Source organism: Macaca mulatta, chromosome 10 (genome assembly GCF_049350105.2).
Source record: "Macaca mulatta isolate MMU2019108-1 chromosome 10, T2T-MMU8v2.0, whole genome shotgun sequence".
NCBI classification, from domain to species: Eukaryota; Metazoa; Chordata; class Mammalia; order Primates; family Cercopithecidae; genus Macaca; species Macaca mulatta.
The window spans coordinates 9,628,979-9,645,722 of record NC_133415.1 but is presented as its reverse complement, the minus strand read 5'-3'; the positions used below and the strand labels follow the sequence as shown (position 1 = coordinate 9,645,722).

The window sequence follows — 16,744 nt, the reverse complement described above, 5'->3', positions numbered from 1 at the left end:
GGGTAACTGATGTTTTAGGTCCTGGAGAAAGCAGGGGTGATCACAAATAGCAGAATGGTGGAGAAATGGTTGTCTCACATTTACCTTCAGGTTTGATACTAGTCTACATTTGGTTTTTTAAATAATTATTAGAAAAAAAGATTGTGGATGGGGAGATAGGATCATTATGATGAAAGAGTAATATACGTTCAATCAGGATATTCTTGGGAATTAGATTTTGCATTTACCTCCCTCACTGGTGTGGTCCATGTCATTTTCAGCGGCCTACACACATCACACCGTGATTATTTCTATGTTCTTGTGCTTATTGGGCAGCTCTAATATGAAAGATAAAATGAACAAAAAGTACAAATGAAGAAAGTTTAGGTAAATATTCCTGTAATTTTGAAGGTGAGGGTTTTTCTTAAGTGTTACACAGAAGCCATGTAATTTCACTCTACAATGTAAAATTGGTGTATAGTCAGTTCTGCTATAGTTCATCATGTGCATTTCTAAAAATCATGCTATGCGAAATCATGCAATAAAAAACACAGGGAGTGGGCATGTTGGCTCATGCTTGTAATCAGGAGGCTAAGGTGGGAGGATCTCATGAGGCAGGGAGTTTGTGACGAGCCTGGGCGACAAAGCAGACCCAGTCTCTCTTACAAATAAAAAATAAAAATTATCTGGACATGGTGGTGTGTGCTTGTACTCCCAGCTACCCAAGAGGCTACATTGGAGGATATCTTAAGCCCAGGAGGTAGAGGCCACAGTGAGCTATGATCACATCACTACACTCCAGCCTGGGTGACAGAGTAAGACTCTGTCTCTAAAACAAAAACCCAGAACTTACTGGGAAATGGGGGGTTATAGATCACAACAATAAAAATTCTCATAGGTGACCAAAAAAAAGGAAAGATTTATTTTTTTAAAAAGATGGGGACCTAATAAAACAGTCATACAGTCTTATAGACCAGAAAAACTAAGAAATATATAAATATCACAATGAAAAGGCACTTTGGCTTGAAAAACACCTGAGGTTTGCTTGAGGGAGGTAAGTGTCATTAGGTTACAGCTTGGGAGTTATCAGGAAGTGGTGGAAGGAGGGCTGTCTGAAGTCCAGTGGAAAGTTCTGACATCAATGTGATGGATGTGATTCATAACACATGCAGTGACCTGATGAAGCTGGTAGACGTTTAAGGTGCCTGTGTATGTGTGTGTACATTTTGTGCATTCCTGCATGGCTCGTTTCAGCTGAATATGGTTTTCCACATTTCCTAGTGTTTCTCTCATACATAAGCAAATGCAAAATTTATGTTATGCTCAGATTGTTGCTGGATATATCTGATGCATTTGAACAAATGCCCATTTTCAAAGTAAGAGTTAAAGCAAAAGTGTCAAAAAAAAAAACACCCCACTATGAATAATGTGTACTAGCTAATACTAAGTGCCAGGCATGGTGCCATAGATTCCACATGAGTTATCTCATCAATCCGTGAGTTAGCTGTAATTGTTAGCCACAATGTACAGTTGAGAAAAACTGCAGCTTGAAGAGGTAAAACTTGCTGCAGGTTCCAAGGCTAGGACATGGTGATTCTTAATTGCTATGTCATTCTTTCTTCCTGAACATATTAAAAGAGAAATAACAAAGTGGGGGAAATACTTGCAGACATTAAAGAAAGAACAAATATCCAAAATATCTGGAAGTTTTTAAAATCAGTAAAAAAAAAAAAAAAATAGCCTGATGGAAAAAATGAACAAAGATCTAGAGCAGGCAGTTTACAAAGGAAGAAATACAAATGCTCAATAAAATTGGGACTTAAAAAAAAAAAAGACTTTCAGCCTCAGTTAGTACTCAGTCATGCAAGACAAAACAATTCCATGTCAGTTTTTTCCACTATGAGATTGACAGAAATGGCTGTGAGGAAACACTAGCAGGAACATAGATTTTTGAAACCTTTCCAAAGCATGTATACTGGTCCTTTGACCCAGCCATCTAACTTCTAGGAATTTATCCCCAAAAAACAGAGAACTAGAGGAAAAAAGGAGTTGTTAATAATGCCAAGTAACTGGGTGGGTGTGGTGGCACACACCTGTAATCCCAACACTCTGGGAGGCCAAGTCAAGAGGATCGCTTGAGCCCAGGAGTTTGAGACCAGCTTAGACAGCATAGGGAGACTCTGCCTCCACAAAAAAAAAAAAAGATTTCTTTAAAGTTAGCCAGGTTTGGTGATGCATGCTTGTAGTCCCAGCTACTCAGGAGTCTGAGGTAGGAGGATTGCTTAAGCACAGGAGGTAGAGGCTGCAGTGAGCCACAATCACACCACTGCCTTCCAGCCTGGGCAAGAGAGCAAGACCCTGTCTCAAAAAAATAAAAAAAAAAGATAATGCTGAAAAATTGAAAGCAATTTTTCATCATTGAGTAAGTTAAACAAATTTTCATCATTGAGTAAGTTAAACAAATTGTAATACACTGGTACAGTACAATGGCACACAACATGATACTGTGGGACTCTGAAAAGGATGATGTTATGTCTGTAATGGTTGACACTGAATGTTCTTCATATTTTATTAAGAAAAGGGAACAGGGTGCAAAGTAGCATGTTCAGTGTGATCTCATTTTTGTAAAACCGTTTGCATACATGTGCATGCTTAAGTGTGCAAGCAAGCCTTGTAGAGGAAGAAGTCTGGAAGGGCACACGTTAAAACATTGACAGCCGGGCATGGTGGCTCACGCTTATAATCTCAGCACTTTGGGAGGCCGGGGCGGGAGGATCACGAGGTCAGGAGATTGAGACCATCCTGGTTAATGCGGTGAAACCCCGTCTTTACTAAAAATACAAAAAATTAGCTGGGCGTAGTGGCGGGCACCTGTAGTCCCATCTACTCGGGAGGTTGAGGCAGAAAGGCGTGAACCCGGGAGGCGGAGCTTGCAGTGAGCCAAGATTGTGCCACTGCACTCCAGCCTGGGTGACAGAGTGAGACTCTGTCTCAAAAAAAAAAAAAAACACTGACAGTGGGCCAGGTGCAGTGGCTCACACCTGTAATCCCAGCACTTTGGGAGGCCGAAGCAGGCGGATCACAAGGTCAGTAGATCGAGACAAGCCTATCCAACGTGGTGAAACCCCCCTCTTCTAAAAATACAAAAATTAGCTGGGCATGGTGGCAAGTGCCTGTAATCCCAGCTACTTGGGAGGCTGAGGCAGGAGAATTGCTTGAACCTGGTTGGTGCAGGTTATGGTGAGCCCAGATCACGCCACTGCACTCCAGCCTGGGCGACTGAGCAAGACTCCATTTAAAAAAAAAAAAAATTGACAATGGATGACTCAAGAGTAGTGGAACTGCTGGATGATTTTTATTTTTGTTCTTTTCATTTATATGCTTTCTAAATTTTTCTTTAGTGAATATATTACTTCTATGATTTTAACAAATTATTAAAAACAGGGCCAGGTGCAGTGGCTGACGCCTGTAATCCTAGCACTTTGAGAGGCCGAGGTGGGCAGCTCACCTGAGGTCAGGAGTTCGAGACCAGCCTCGCCAACATGGTGAAACCCTGTCTCTACTAAAAATACAATAATTAGCAGGGTGTGGTGGTATGTGCCTATAGTCCCAGCTACTTGGGAGGCTGAGGCAGGAGAATCACTGGAACCCAGGAGGCGGAGGTTGCAGTGAGCTGAGATCGCACCACTGCATGCCTGGGTGACAGAACGAGACTTTGTCTCAAAAAAATATATATTTAAAAAAAATTATCTAACACAAGGTGCATAATAAATACAAAATATAAGAATAAATGACCTTTGTAAACTAGGTTTCCCAGCCCCTAACAGCCCCTCAAGCCACAAGCTCCATAAAGTACATGTGAACTCGGGGTCTCTTTGTGAGTCATGGGACTGCTTGCAATGCACGAATGGTAACAGGAACCTCTAATTTTGGTTACTTGCTTTTAGAGACCAGAACCCAGATACAGTTTCCGGGGGCCTCACCTACTTTGTTAAGCAACTTAGCTATGAGTTTACCAAGCAGCTAAAAACAGGAGCAGGGGAGTGAGATGAGCTTGAGCGTGCCAGCCTAGCTCCTGGGAGGCCTGTCTCTGGCCCTGGGCTCTGTGGGCTGCCGCAGGAACTGGAGCTTCATTTTCAAAGCTCCATAAAGCTTGTGCCTTCTCCCAGGCCTCCCTTTTCTGAGTTTCATGGCTCTCTGTGGAAATGAGAGCCTGTGTAATCGAAGAATGTGAATGATCAGAGCAGGGAACAGTGAGGAGCCATTAGGATGTTCCCATGGGGTGTAGCTCAGAGTTACAAAGCACAACTGCACCCTGGTTCTCCAGGCCTCCTCTTTTCTGGCACTGCAGACTAGATGGGGTCCTGGAGAGGCTCTGCATGCCCTGCTGGAGCTTCCTATCACTCCTTTCTGCAGATGCTCATATTAACAGCCCCTCTGTGCCGCTCAGCCCTGTACCCAGCTGCCTGGCTGACTGGAGATGGCTCCATTGGAGCTTTTTGTGTGTGGGTTGAAAGGGATTTTTTTTTTTTTTTAATTTAAGCAGTCTCATTCCATCTGCCTACACACTCTCACGCTTCGTGAACTAAGCTTTGTGACCTTTGTAGGTTACTTCACCACAGCAGCCCATATCTTCCCCGCAAAAGGGTTTCAAGAGTACTTGACAAAATGAGATCAGTGCGCCCACGTGCGTGTGTAGTGGGTGCTCTGGAAGTACCACTAATAGGGACCTGCATAAGGGTCTGCCCTTCACCAAGCACTTTGGATATATTATCTTATTAATCCTCAGAGTAAAGAGGCCAAGTGTGTATTTTTAAAGCAGCCTTTTGTAGTGAGGAAACCAAGGTGTAGAGAGAAGTAACTTGCCCACACTCACACCACTGATTAGGTGGGCCTCCAGAGACTCACACCTAGGCCTGACTACCACCAAAGCCTGTGTGCATCTATGAGACCATCCTGGCCTTCTGCCCTCCTTAGCTTTCCACGGATGGAAACTGTCGGCCAGTGAGTGATGTTTTTCTGGCTCTTTGTTGCAGCCCTCTGTGTTGATTTCTTAGACAGTTGGGATTTTGGGGGAATTCTAAAAGGTTCAACAAATTCTTAGATTTCTCTCGATCATTTTCTTAAAGCATTTTATAATCTTGTACTTGGAGTGTGTCAGCACTAAATTATGTTTTGTTTAAATGTACTGAATTTGAGGACATTTCTTAGTTTCATCATGTCAAGGAATTGAAATTGGTTGGTACAAGTTGCAATGACTATAGCAATCTGCCCATTTCTCCCTCACACGAGGCTGAGTGAGGACAGAGCTTTGTGTCATGGTGTTGGTGAATAATACCACTATGGAGGAATGGAGTCTGGTGAGATGCTGTTTTGCCCACAGCAGGCTTAGCTGACTGGATACTTAAGGTGCCCAGATTGAAATGCTGAGCTCCAGTGATCCCATATGGAGGCCACACTGGAAAGCCCCAGCAGCTTTATTTATTTATTTACATTTATTTATTTGTGTATTTATTTTTTGAGACAGAATCTCACCGTTTCACCCAGGCTGGAGTGCAGTAGCTCGATCTTGGCTCACTGCAACCTCTGCCTCCCGGGTTCAAGCAATTCTCCTGCCTCAGCCTCCCAAGTAGCTGAGATTACAGGTACCCAGCACCATGCCTGGCTAAGTTTTGTAGTAGAGACAGGGTTTCACCATGTTTGTCAGGCTGGTCTCACACACCTGACCTCAGGTGATCCATCTACCTTGGCCTCCCAAAGTGCTGGGATTACAAGCATAAGCCACCACCCCCGGCCTATTTACATTTATTTATGATTTATTTTTCCTATCCTTTTGTAAGCTTCAATTTTTTTTTTTTTTTTGAGACAGAGTCTCACTCTGTAGCCCATGCTGGAGTGCAGTGGCGTGATCTCTGCTCACTGCAAGCTCCACCTCCCAGGTTCACGCCATTCTCCTGCCTCAACCTCCCGAGTAGCTGGGACTACAGGTTTCCGCCACCATGCCTGGCTAATTTCTTGTATTTTTAGTAGAGATGGGGTTTCACTATGTTAGCCAGGACGGTCTCGATCTCCTGACCTCGTGATCCGCCCACCTTGGCCTCCCAAAGGGCTGGGATAATAGGCGTGAGCCACTGCACCCGGCCCAAAAAATCTTTGTGGTTTTTTTTGTTTGTTTGTTTTGTGTTCAGGGAAGGGATCTGGCTAGGTGCCCTGGCTCACACCTGTAGTCCCAGCACTTTGGGAAGCCAAAACGGGCAGGTTGCTTTTCAGGAGTTTGAGACCAGCCTGGGCAACATGGTGAAACCCTGTCTCTACAGAAAATTCAAAAATTAGCTGGGCATGGTGGTGCACGCCTGTGGTCCCAGCTCTTTGGGAGGCTGAGGTGGGAGGATTGCTTGAGCCTGGGAGGCAGAGGCTGCAGTGAGCTGAAATTGTGACAGTGCACTCCAACCTGGGTGACAGAGCAAGACCCTGTCTCAAAAAAAGAGAGAGAGACAGACAGACAGACAGACAGAGTCTCACTGTGTTGCCCAGGCTGGTCTCAAACTCCTAACCTCAAGTCACCCTCCTACCTTGGCCTCACAATGCACTGGGATTACAGGCATGAGCCACCATACCCGGCCTCAGCAGCTTTCTGTCAGATATACAAACATATCCCAGGCTCCAGCGCCCGCCCCCCTCCCCCCCCACCAAAAAAAAAACACACACTCACACACACAGCATCGCAGACCTGAGAAGAACATCCTGGTAGTGGTTTGGGGGAATGGAGATGGTGCCTTTTTTTTTTTTTTTTTATAGTGGTGGTGTGGTGGTTTTTGTTGTTTTGGTGTCTAAATCAGAGCATCATATGTCCTTGAGGGTTTGGAAAGGAGGGGCCGTAGTTCACGAACAAGCAGTAGCTTCTTGGGAGTGTATTAGAAAGAGAAAAGAATGTGGACAATGTAGAAAATTATAGATCTGAAACTATCTGGGACAAAGCTGAGGCCCCTGACTCCTATAGGGAGCAGTCATATGAAAAGAAGGGAGTCATGAGAGATGAGGAGGTAGTTGTGGGTTAAGTTGGGTTTTGGAAAGGCTGTGGGAAGATTGGCCAGAGAAGAGGCCCTGGAAGCAGGCTTGAGACCCTTCGGGCTGGGAATTTAAGGGTCCCAGCTACTCGGAACATGATCTAGAAAGGGGAGTGTGGTCTCCAGGTGGACACATCCCTTTGGACCCAAGACTCCTTGCCCAGAGAAAAGGGGCACAACCAGACAAGGGCCAGCGTGGGCCCTGGGAAGCACAGAGTCCAGGGCGGGGCTGGCTTGCTGTGTTCTGACCTGGCAACACACCTGCACTGCGTTGTGGTAGAAGAACACAAAGCTGGGAGGCAGAGAACTGGTTCTAATCCTGGCTGTACCCTAACAAGCTGTGGGACCTTGGCCAAGTCACTTTCCTTTCCTGGATTTCATATATGATCTTTCCATTCTTTGCATCCCTGAAGCTCCATGACTTAGGGGCCATCAACTTGGTTGTCCCTGAGTGTTTCCAAGAATACTAACAGTGCCCAGGGCTTTACTCAGCTTGGAGAGGAGGCCCAGAGCCTCCCTGTGGTGAGGAGGAAAGGGGTTAGAGCAAGTTAGGGTCTGCAGTGCTAGGACTGGAAGTGGCCTCAAAAGCCAAGGCCGCTATACTCACAGCCTTAGGACAGTGACTCCCTACTCGCTGCCTTAGCGTCTCCAGCTGTAAAAAAGGACCCTTGGTACTTCGACAAAACAGCACCCACCTAGTACAAAGGTAGTTCCTTTTATGATTGATCAAAACAATCAGGAAAATGAGAGAGGCTGGTGTGGTGGCTCACACCTGTAATCCCAGCACTTTGGGAGGCTGAGGTGGGTGGATCACCTAAGGTCAGGAGTTTGAGATCCATCTGATCAATATGGTGAAACCCTGTCTCTACTAAAAATACAAAAAGTAGCCAGTCATGGTAGCGTGCGCCTGTAGTCCCAGGGAGGCTGAGGCAGGAGAATCACTTGAACCCGGGAGGCAGAGGTTGCAGTGAGCCAAGATCGCACCAGATCTCTGTTGCACTCCAGCCTGGGCAACAGAGAAAGATTCCATCTCAAAAAAAAAAAAAGAAGAAAATGAGAGAAAGGGCCTGGAGGTGAGAGTGAGGAGGGAAAAGAACCTCAAACAGATAAAGTCCTGTCCTGTTGTCCTGGGACCTTGGTCAGCCATCTTGTCCCAGATGATCCCCACAAGAAAGAGGTAAGGGTTTCCTGACCCATTTCTGCCACGGTCTTAGGAAGGCCATTGGGTTTTCATGCCTTAGTTTCGTAAGCAAGTTTGAAAGGTAACTTTTTGGATAGCAATAAAATTACTCCTTTTCTTTTGTTCACAGAGATGCTGCAATTTGTCAGTAATCAAGTGGGAGAGTTCCCTGACTTGTTTTCAGAGCAGCTGTGTAGCTCCTTTCCTGGCAGTGGTGGTGGCAGCAGCGGCAGCAGTGGCAGCAGCGGCAGCAGTGGCAGTAGCAGTAGCAGCAATGGCAGGGGCAGCAGCAGCAGTGGAGCTGTGGACCCTTCAATGCAACGGTCATTCACCCAGGTCCCATTACCTTCCTTCTCTCCCTCGACGGCCTCCCCACAGGCTCCAACCCTGCAGGTCAAGGTTTCTCCCACCTCAGTTCCCAACACACCCAGGGCAACTCCTATTCTTCAGCCCCGCCCCCAGCCCCAGCCTCAACCTCAAGCTCAGCTGCAACAACAGACGGTAATGATCACCCCAACATTCAGCACCACTCCGCAGACAAGGATCATCCAGCAGCCTTTGATATACCAGAATGCAGCCACTAGCTTTCAAGGTGATTCAGAAGTCAGAATGGTAGTGGTTGGTTGGTTCCAAAGTTTATGTGTCAGTTTGCAGACACTGTAAATATTTCTGTCCTCTTCAGGAATGGCGGGTGTATCAATATGGTCCTGTCTGAATGAGTTTCTGGTAACTGTCAATAAGAACTGGTACAGGAGCATGTCACATTCTGCAGCTTCAAATACCTTAATATCTATTGTGCCTATTTCAAAAATACTTGGTTAAAAAATCTAGCAAGCAGCCAGGTGTGGTGGCTCACACCTGTAATCCCAGCACTTTGGGAGGCCGAGGCAGGCGGATCATGAGGTCAGGAGATCAAGACCATCCTGGATAACTTGGTGAAACCCCTTCTTTACTAAAAAATAGAAAAAATTAGCCAAGCATGGTGGCGGGCACCTGTAGTCCCAGCTACTTGGGAGGCTCAGGCAGAAGAATGGCGTGAACCCGGGAGGTGGAGCTTGCAGTGAGCCAAGATTGTGCCACTGCACTCCAGTCTGGGCGACAGAGCAAAACTCTGTCTCAAAAAAAAAAAAAAAAAAAAAAAAAATCCAGCAAGCATAGTAGACACAGGGCCTTCCTGATAACTAGTGGTGGAGACTTGAATAAGGCTTGAAATTGGCTAGGTGGCAGCCAGATCTCAGCCGCCACAGTTGAGAACTATTCATTCAACAAACATCTGAGCATCCACTATGGCGATGAATATGACTTTTAATGTAGGTGCAGCAGCTTCAAGTAGCAAGCCTCATGCTGGGCCCTCAATATGTGTTGAGGGAATGGATGACTGAAAGGGGCTTGTTCTTTCTGTGATGTGCTGCATCCCAGTGCCTTTTCATCATATTTCCCTCTGGCTCTGGGGAGCCTTGGGTGAGATTAGTATTGCTCTGAATTTCAAAGAATCTTACAGTTCTTCAATGGAGTTCAAGAATTGGGACGGGTGGAGGAATGTAAAGGCAAAAAGCTGAGACAGTCCTCCCAAAGTACACTTCCCGTCCAGAAAGGATGGAAGGAAATGAAGCCCCAGGGAGTTGTTGATTCTCAACATCTGTTAACTCCCTTGCTGGGTGCAGTCGTTTGCTGATTAGCTTCCCTTTCCTCCACCCTGGCACCCAGAGTAATAAAACAATTTGTACTCGTTCCCTCAGAAATTGATGCAGCCCTTATTGGATGTTCTGGTTGTCTAAACCAGCTTGTAAATGGCTGCGCACATCATCTTCAGCAGCAGGTGGGGAGTTGGAATCATTATGAGATACTTGACAGAATGCATTCCTCATCTCTGTGCCTTTTTTCTCCTCTTCTCCCAAGTCCTTCAGCCTCAAGTCCAAAGCCTGGTGACATCCTCCCAGGTACAGCCGGTCACCATTCAGCAGCAGGTGCAGACAGTACAGGCCCAGCGGGTGCTGACACAAACAGCCAATGGCACGCTGCAGACCCTTGCCCCGGCCACGGTGCAGACAGTTGCCGCACCACAGGTGCAGCAGGTCCCGGTAAGTGGCTGGAAAGGATTCAAGGAGGCACTGGATGGGGCTGTTAACTGGTCCTTGGTTGAAGATGTGGTCTACATACTAAGAAGGACCAACCAGAGTGTACACAAAGCAGCTTGTAGGGCACCAGGATGTACCTGTGAGCAGCGTATAGAGACCTGGCTGAGCCCATATCTGTAGATAGTCCCTGGCACTCAGGAAAGGCTGGTGCAGTCACTTTATGTACACATGTAATGGGCATAAAACTGGAAAGAAATGTGCCAAATTGGTATCTCCCAGATAATTTTCTTTTTCATAGTTTTCTGTTTTTATTGTTTGTTTTGTTTTTGTTGTTTTTTTTTTGAGACGGAGTCTCATTCTGTTGCCCAAGCTGGAGTGGAGTGGCATGGTCTCAGCTTGCTGCAACCTCCACCTCCCAGGTTCAAGCGGTTCTCCTGCCTCAGCTTCCCGAGTAGCTGGGACTACAGGCATATGCCACCACACCCAGTTCTAATTTTTATATTTTTAGTAGAGACGGGGTTTCATATGTTGGCCAGGCTGGTCTTGAAATCCTGATCTCGTGATCCACCCGTCTCGGCCTCCCAAAGCGCTGGGATTACAGACGTGAGCCACCACGCCTGGCTTTCATAGTTTTCTGTTTTCCATATTTTGTGCTGTGGGTGCTGAACATATATTACTTTTGGGGTGGGGGGGCATGTTTTATTTTTTATTTATTTATTTTTTTAGTTATTTTTTTTTTTGAGACAAAGTTTTGCTCTTGTTGCCCAGGTTGGAGTGCAGTGGCACAATCTTGGCTCCCTGCAACCCCCACCTACCAGGTTCAAGTGATTCTCCTGCCTCAGCCTCCCAAGTAGCTAGGATTACAAGCGCCCGCCACCACGCCTGGCTAATTTTTTGCATTTTTAGTAGAGACAGGGTTTCTCCAGGTTGACCAGGCTGGTTTTGAACTCCTGGCCTCAAGCAATGCACCCATCTCGGCCTCCCAAAGTGCTAGGACTACAGGCATGAGCCACTGCGCCCAGCCGGGGGACATGTATTAGTTTTATAATCGCAAAAAAATGTCTTTATGTCATACATCATCGTGGACTATATTTTCTTTTTTTCTTTTTTCCTTTGAGACAGAGTCTTGCTCTGTCGCCCAGGCTGGAGTGCAGTGGCATGATCTCAGCTCACTGTGCAACATCTGTCTCCTGGGTTCAAGCGATTCTCCTGCCTCAGCCTCCTGACTAGCTGGGATTACAGGCGTGCACCACCACACCCAGCTAATTTTTGTATTTTTAGTAGAGACAGGGTTTCACCGTGTTGGTCAGGCTGGTCTCGAGCTCCTGACTTTGTGATCCACCTGCCTCAGTCTCCCAAAGTGCTGGGATTACAGGCATGAGCCACCGCACCTGGCCTATATTTTCTTACTAACACAGTAATTTATCTTTAAAAAAAAAATCAGGTTTATTAATTTTGCTTCTCAGCCATGTGTCTGGCTTTCCTGAGTCTTTCCTCTCCTCTCTGCCATTCACCCTACCCATCTCTGCTCTACTCCTGCTTCCTGCTCCTGCTGGGCCACTGGCACCCCCCTCCTGAAAGTCTTTCAGCCTTAAAACCCATGATCTGGCTGGGCACCGTGGCTCACGTCTGTCATCTCAACACTTTGGGAGGCCGAGGCAGGTGGATTTCTTGAGCCCAGGAGTTCAGGACCAGCCTCGGCAACATGGTGAAACCCTGTCTCCTCAAAAAATACAAAAAATTAGCCAGGCATAGTGGCACACGCCTATAGTCCCAGCTACTCAGGAGGCTGAGGCAGCAGGATCGCTTGAGCCTGGGAGGTCGAGGCTGCAGTGAGCTGAGATTGTGCCATTGCACTCCAGCCTGGGCAACAGAGAGCAACCCTGTCTCAGCAAAAAAGAAAAAAAAAAAAAAAGCCAGGACCCTCTTTAGCTAGCCCCTCTTTCTCCACCTGAACCCAGTATTCACGCTGCACAAAATAGCTGGCTTTCGAAATGGCCTCTATGAGATTTCCTGTTTGTTTTTTTATTCTCAATTTCAAAAAAATTATATCATTTCTCATTCTCTCTTGGAAGGTCTATGCAGTAAGAAAGGAATTCATAACAGAAGGATAATGCTATCATCCTTTTCCTTTTCTTCCTTCTTCATCCAGGTCCTGGTCCAGCCTCAGATCATCAAGACAGATTCCCTTGTTTTGACCACGCTGAAGACAGATGGCAGCCCTGTTATGGCTGCGGTCCAGAACCCAGCCCTCACCGCCCTCACCACCCCTATCCAGACGGCTGCCCTTCAAGTACCAGTAAGAGCTGCCTTCTCCCCCACCTTCCCCCTTTATTCCTGGAGGTGTTAGTCTTCAGAGATGTTAAATCTCTGTATGCTGAGTAGGTATGGGAGGGTCTATAGCACGAATCGGTCAAATTGTAAATGTCACTCCTCTTAGTCGTTTTTTTTGCTCGAGAAAGTATTACCAAGGTGTGTTAGATGTGGGAGTACTGGGGTCTACAAGGAAGTAGAAAAGAATAGCAGAAGGACCCTCTATTCTTGGCTAATAGCTCCACACAGGACCATTCACCTCTTAGGTCCTGCTAAGGACCCTAGGGCCACCAGGCAGGGAAGGGCTCCAAGGTGAGGGACATGGAAGGTACCCCATCCTTCAGTTGTAGGTTCTTAGCCACTTTCAGCATCCTATAGCATGAGAATCTGATAGAGTAAATGGTGATTAAAATTTGGAAGCACTAGCTTTATTCATAAAAGCCAAGAACTGAAAGCAACTCAAATGTCCATCCACAGGAGAATAAGCACATTGTGATATATTCATACAACGAAATTATGCCTAGCAATTAAAAAAAAAGAACGGCTGACAGGCACGGTGGCTCACGCCTGTAATCTCAGCACTTTGGGAGTTTGAGACCAGCCTGGCCAACATGGTGAAACTCCATCTCTACTAAAAATATAAAAATTAGCCGGGTATGGTGGCACGTGCCTGTAATCCCAGCTACTCAGGAGGCTGAGGCAGGAGAATTGCTTGAACCTGAGAGGTAGAGGTTGCAGAGAACCGAGATCGCACCACTGCACTCCAGCCTGGATGACAGAACGAGACTGACTCTCAAAAAAAAAAAAGCTACTGATGCATGAAACAACATGGGGCTGTCCCTCAGAAATAGTGTGTCAAGCCAAACGAGCCCATCACAAAAGAGTTCATGCTAATGATTCCATTTATATAAAGTTCAAAAAGAGACAAAATGAAGCTATGGTGCTAGAAGTCAGAGCAGTGGTGCCAAGGAGGGGAGGGGCATGCAGGAACCTTCTGAGCTGAGCTGGTAGAAATGGGCTATATCTTGGTCTGGGTGGTTATATACATTGTGTACATATGTAAAATTCATCAAGCTATAAACTTAAGATGTGTGGTATTTATTGTGCATGATGTACTTATTGGCAACTAATGAAATTGGGCACCTTTTTATTTATTTATTGGCCGATTAGATATTGAGGCCATCATTCAAGAAAATAAACTAAAATTGGTCCGGACCCAGTGGCTCATGCCTGTAATGCCAGCACTTTGGGAGGCTGAGGCAGGCAGATCACCTGAGGTCAGTGGTTCGAGACCAGCCTGGTCAACATGATGAAACTCCATCTCTAATGAAAATGCGAAAACGAGCCAGGCGTGGTAGCAGATGCCTGTAATTTCAGCTACTCAGGAGGCTGAGGCAGGAGAATCACTTGAACCCGGGGGGTGGAGGTTGTAGTGAGCTGTGATCACATCACTGCACTCCAGCTTGGGGCAACGGACTGAGACTCTGTCTCAAAAAAAAAAAAAAAAAAAAAAAAAAGAGCTGGGCGTGGTATCTCATGCCTATAATCCCAGCACTTTGGGAGACTGAGGCGGGCAGATCACCTGAGGTCAGGAGTTCTAGACCAGCCTGACCAACATGGAGAAACCCTGTCTCTACTAAAAATACAAAATTAGCCAGGCGTGGTGGCGCATTCCTGTAATCCCAGCTACTCCGGAGGCTGAGGCAGCAGAATCACTTGAACCCCGGGAGGCGGAGTTTGCGGTGAGCCGAGATCACACCATTGCACTCCAGCCTGGGCAACGAGAGCAAAACTCCGTCTCAAAAAAAAAAGGAAAGAAAATAAAGTTAGAAAAAATAAGAGGAGAAAACAGAGATGAAGAATAAAAAGAGGGGACCTCCATGGTTGGCCTATTTACTTAATCGAATGGCCCTGATTGAGAGTGTCACTTCTGCCCTTAAGCTTTTTGATGGCGAAATTGTATAAAGAAATGCAGTAATTTGCTTAATTGTCATTTGAGAGGAAAAAATGTGTCATACACTAGGAGGAAGTTTTCTCCGGTACCAACTCGTGGTTCACCGTGTAGAAGTTTAGAAGTGGTTAACAGTTTGACAGCACAGCAGAAATCATGACTTGTTTCTGGCATACCTAGATCAAAACTTAAAACATATTTAGCCATGTTAATCCTCTTGTGTAGTTTATCAGTGTTGATTCTGAAGGTAGGTAGTAACCGAGGTGCCGTGGCTCCTGAGGCGTCTTGGGGCCTGATTTGATTAACTCAGGAAGAGTCTTAGACCTCATGAAGTACTGCCAGGTCTGGCAACACTTGGCCAGGGTAGGCAGGTCTGTGTTGAGGTTGCTTTATGCAGACTAACAAAGGGTTCATTCTGCTCTGTACCTGTGCCTATTCTAGACCCTGGTGGGCAGCAGTGGGACCATTCTGACCACAATGCCTGTAATGATGGGGCAAGAGAAAGTGCCCATTAAGCAGGTACCTGGGGGAGTCAAGCAGCTTGAGCCCCCCAAAGAAGGAGAAAGGCGGACAACCCACAATATCATTGAGAAACGATATCGCTCCTCCATCAATGACAAAATCATCGAATTGAAAGACCTGGTCATGGGGACAGACGCCAAGGTGGGTGCCAAGCAAAATCGTGTTTTATGTTCCACCATGTCCCCTCTACCTGTTTTTGCTTCAGGAGCTTAGAGAAGTCCCAGACTCAAGGTAAGTGAATACAAGACCAAGTTAGAGGTACTTTTTTATTAAAGCATCTTGGTATTGTGTCAAGATTATAAAATATTAAAAACCAGAAGGGTACTGGTGAGGGTTGATGAGGCAGTGACCCACTGAGACCTTTGACTCCTTCGGCTGTGCTCTGCAGTGATGGGGGACTCCACTGTCAGAGGCAGAGAAAGATGCCTGCCACTCAGTAGTTCCAGATACAGGACTGTGTGTGCCTTGGAGTCAGCTGATGGCATCGTTTTAGCTGTGTTTAGGGGTTACCTTTTAGGGAAAAGAAAGAAAAAAGAGGTTGAGTCTTTGACCAGCAACAAATAGAGGAAATTGATTTTCCAAATGTTTCTGGTGTTTTCACTGAATGTGTCTTCTGGAAAGTAGGAGATTTTATTTTTAAAACCTATCTATGTTTAAACCCTATTTTGAAAGAAAATTTCATTATTTTCCTTGTTGCCTACAAATCTGAAAAGTATGCATCCTAAGTAAAAATCTATGCCTTAAGATAACTGTCCAGGCCAGGTGCTGTGGCTCACGCCTGTAATCGCAGCACTTTGGGAAGCTGAGGCGGGTGGATCACGAGGGCAGGGGTTCAAGACCAGCCTGGTCAACATGGTGAAACCCCATCTCTACTAAAAATACAAACAATTAGCCAGGTGTGGTGGCAGGCGCCTGTAATCCCAGCTACTCAGGAGGCTGAGGCAGGAGAATTGCTTGAACCTGGGAGGCGGAGGTTGCAGTGAGCCGAGATGGTGCCATTGTACTCCAGCCTGGGCAACAAGAGTGAAACTCTGTCTTGGGAAAAAAAAAAAAAAAAAAAAAGATAGCTGTCCAACAATGCTGTGGTGTTTTGTCATTTGTTTTCCTTAAAGTTTGTTTTTATGCTAGGATTATTGTAAGAAGTAGGAACAATAGCTAATATTTATTGAGTGTCAACTGTTTGCCAGGCTCGGGGCTAAGCTCTTTACACTCATTATCTGATTTAGCCAGGCTGCAAGCCTGTGATTCACGGACTCTCATTATCTCTGTGTTAATGAGGTGGAAAGTGAGGTTCAGAGGTATGGAGTAACTTCTCCCGAGTGGCACAGCTAATCGTTGGGAGGGCCAGCATCTGAACTTGGTTTCTCCCCTCACAGAGCCATGCTGTCATCCCAAGTGCTAGGGCTCTGCTCTTTTCACCCTGTAGCCTGCACTGGTCTCACTGTGTTTTTGCTTATCTTCCTACCCAGATGCACAAGTCTGGCGTTCTGAGGAAGGCCATTGATTACATCAAATACTTGCAGCAGGTCAATCATAAACTGCGCCAGGAGAACATGGTGCTGAAGCTGGCAAATCAAAAGAACAGTAAGTGTGCTGAGAGCAGGGTTGTCCCCCGGCCCGGCTAGGGCTTTGTAAAGGCAGATCATTTTCACCA

At 46.1% G+C, this 16,744-nt stretch overlaps 1 protein-coding gene across 13 annotated transcripts in view; it reads left to right on the top strand.

The window, feature by feature from the left end:
- SREBF2 (sterol regulatory element binding transcription factor 2) overlaps nt 1-16,744 on the top strand; it is a 79,528-nt gene that overhangs the window by 28,874 nt on the left and 33,910 nt on the right. For 12 of the 13 annotated variants that reach the window (XR_013398944.1, XR_013398945.1, XR_013398943.1 and 9 more), the window contains exons 2-6: nt 8,357-8,818; nt 10,126-10,307; nt 12,457-12,603; nt 15,010-15,231; nt 16,560-16,674. Coding sequence is in view for 6 of the 13 variants with exons in the window: in XM_015150475.3 (XP_015005961.3) it covers nt 8,357-8,818; nt 10,126-10,307; nt 12,457-12,603; nt 15,010-15,231; nt 16,560-16,674 (1,128 nt within the window). In the remaining 7 variants the exon portion in view is untranslated. Of the gene's footprint in view, nt 1-8,356; nt 8,839-10,080; nt 10,308-12,456; nt 12,604-15,009; nt 15,232-16,559; nt 16,675-16,744 lie in introns of all 13 variants that reach the window. The other variant, XM_077949470.1, reaches the window with a different exon arrangement.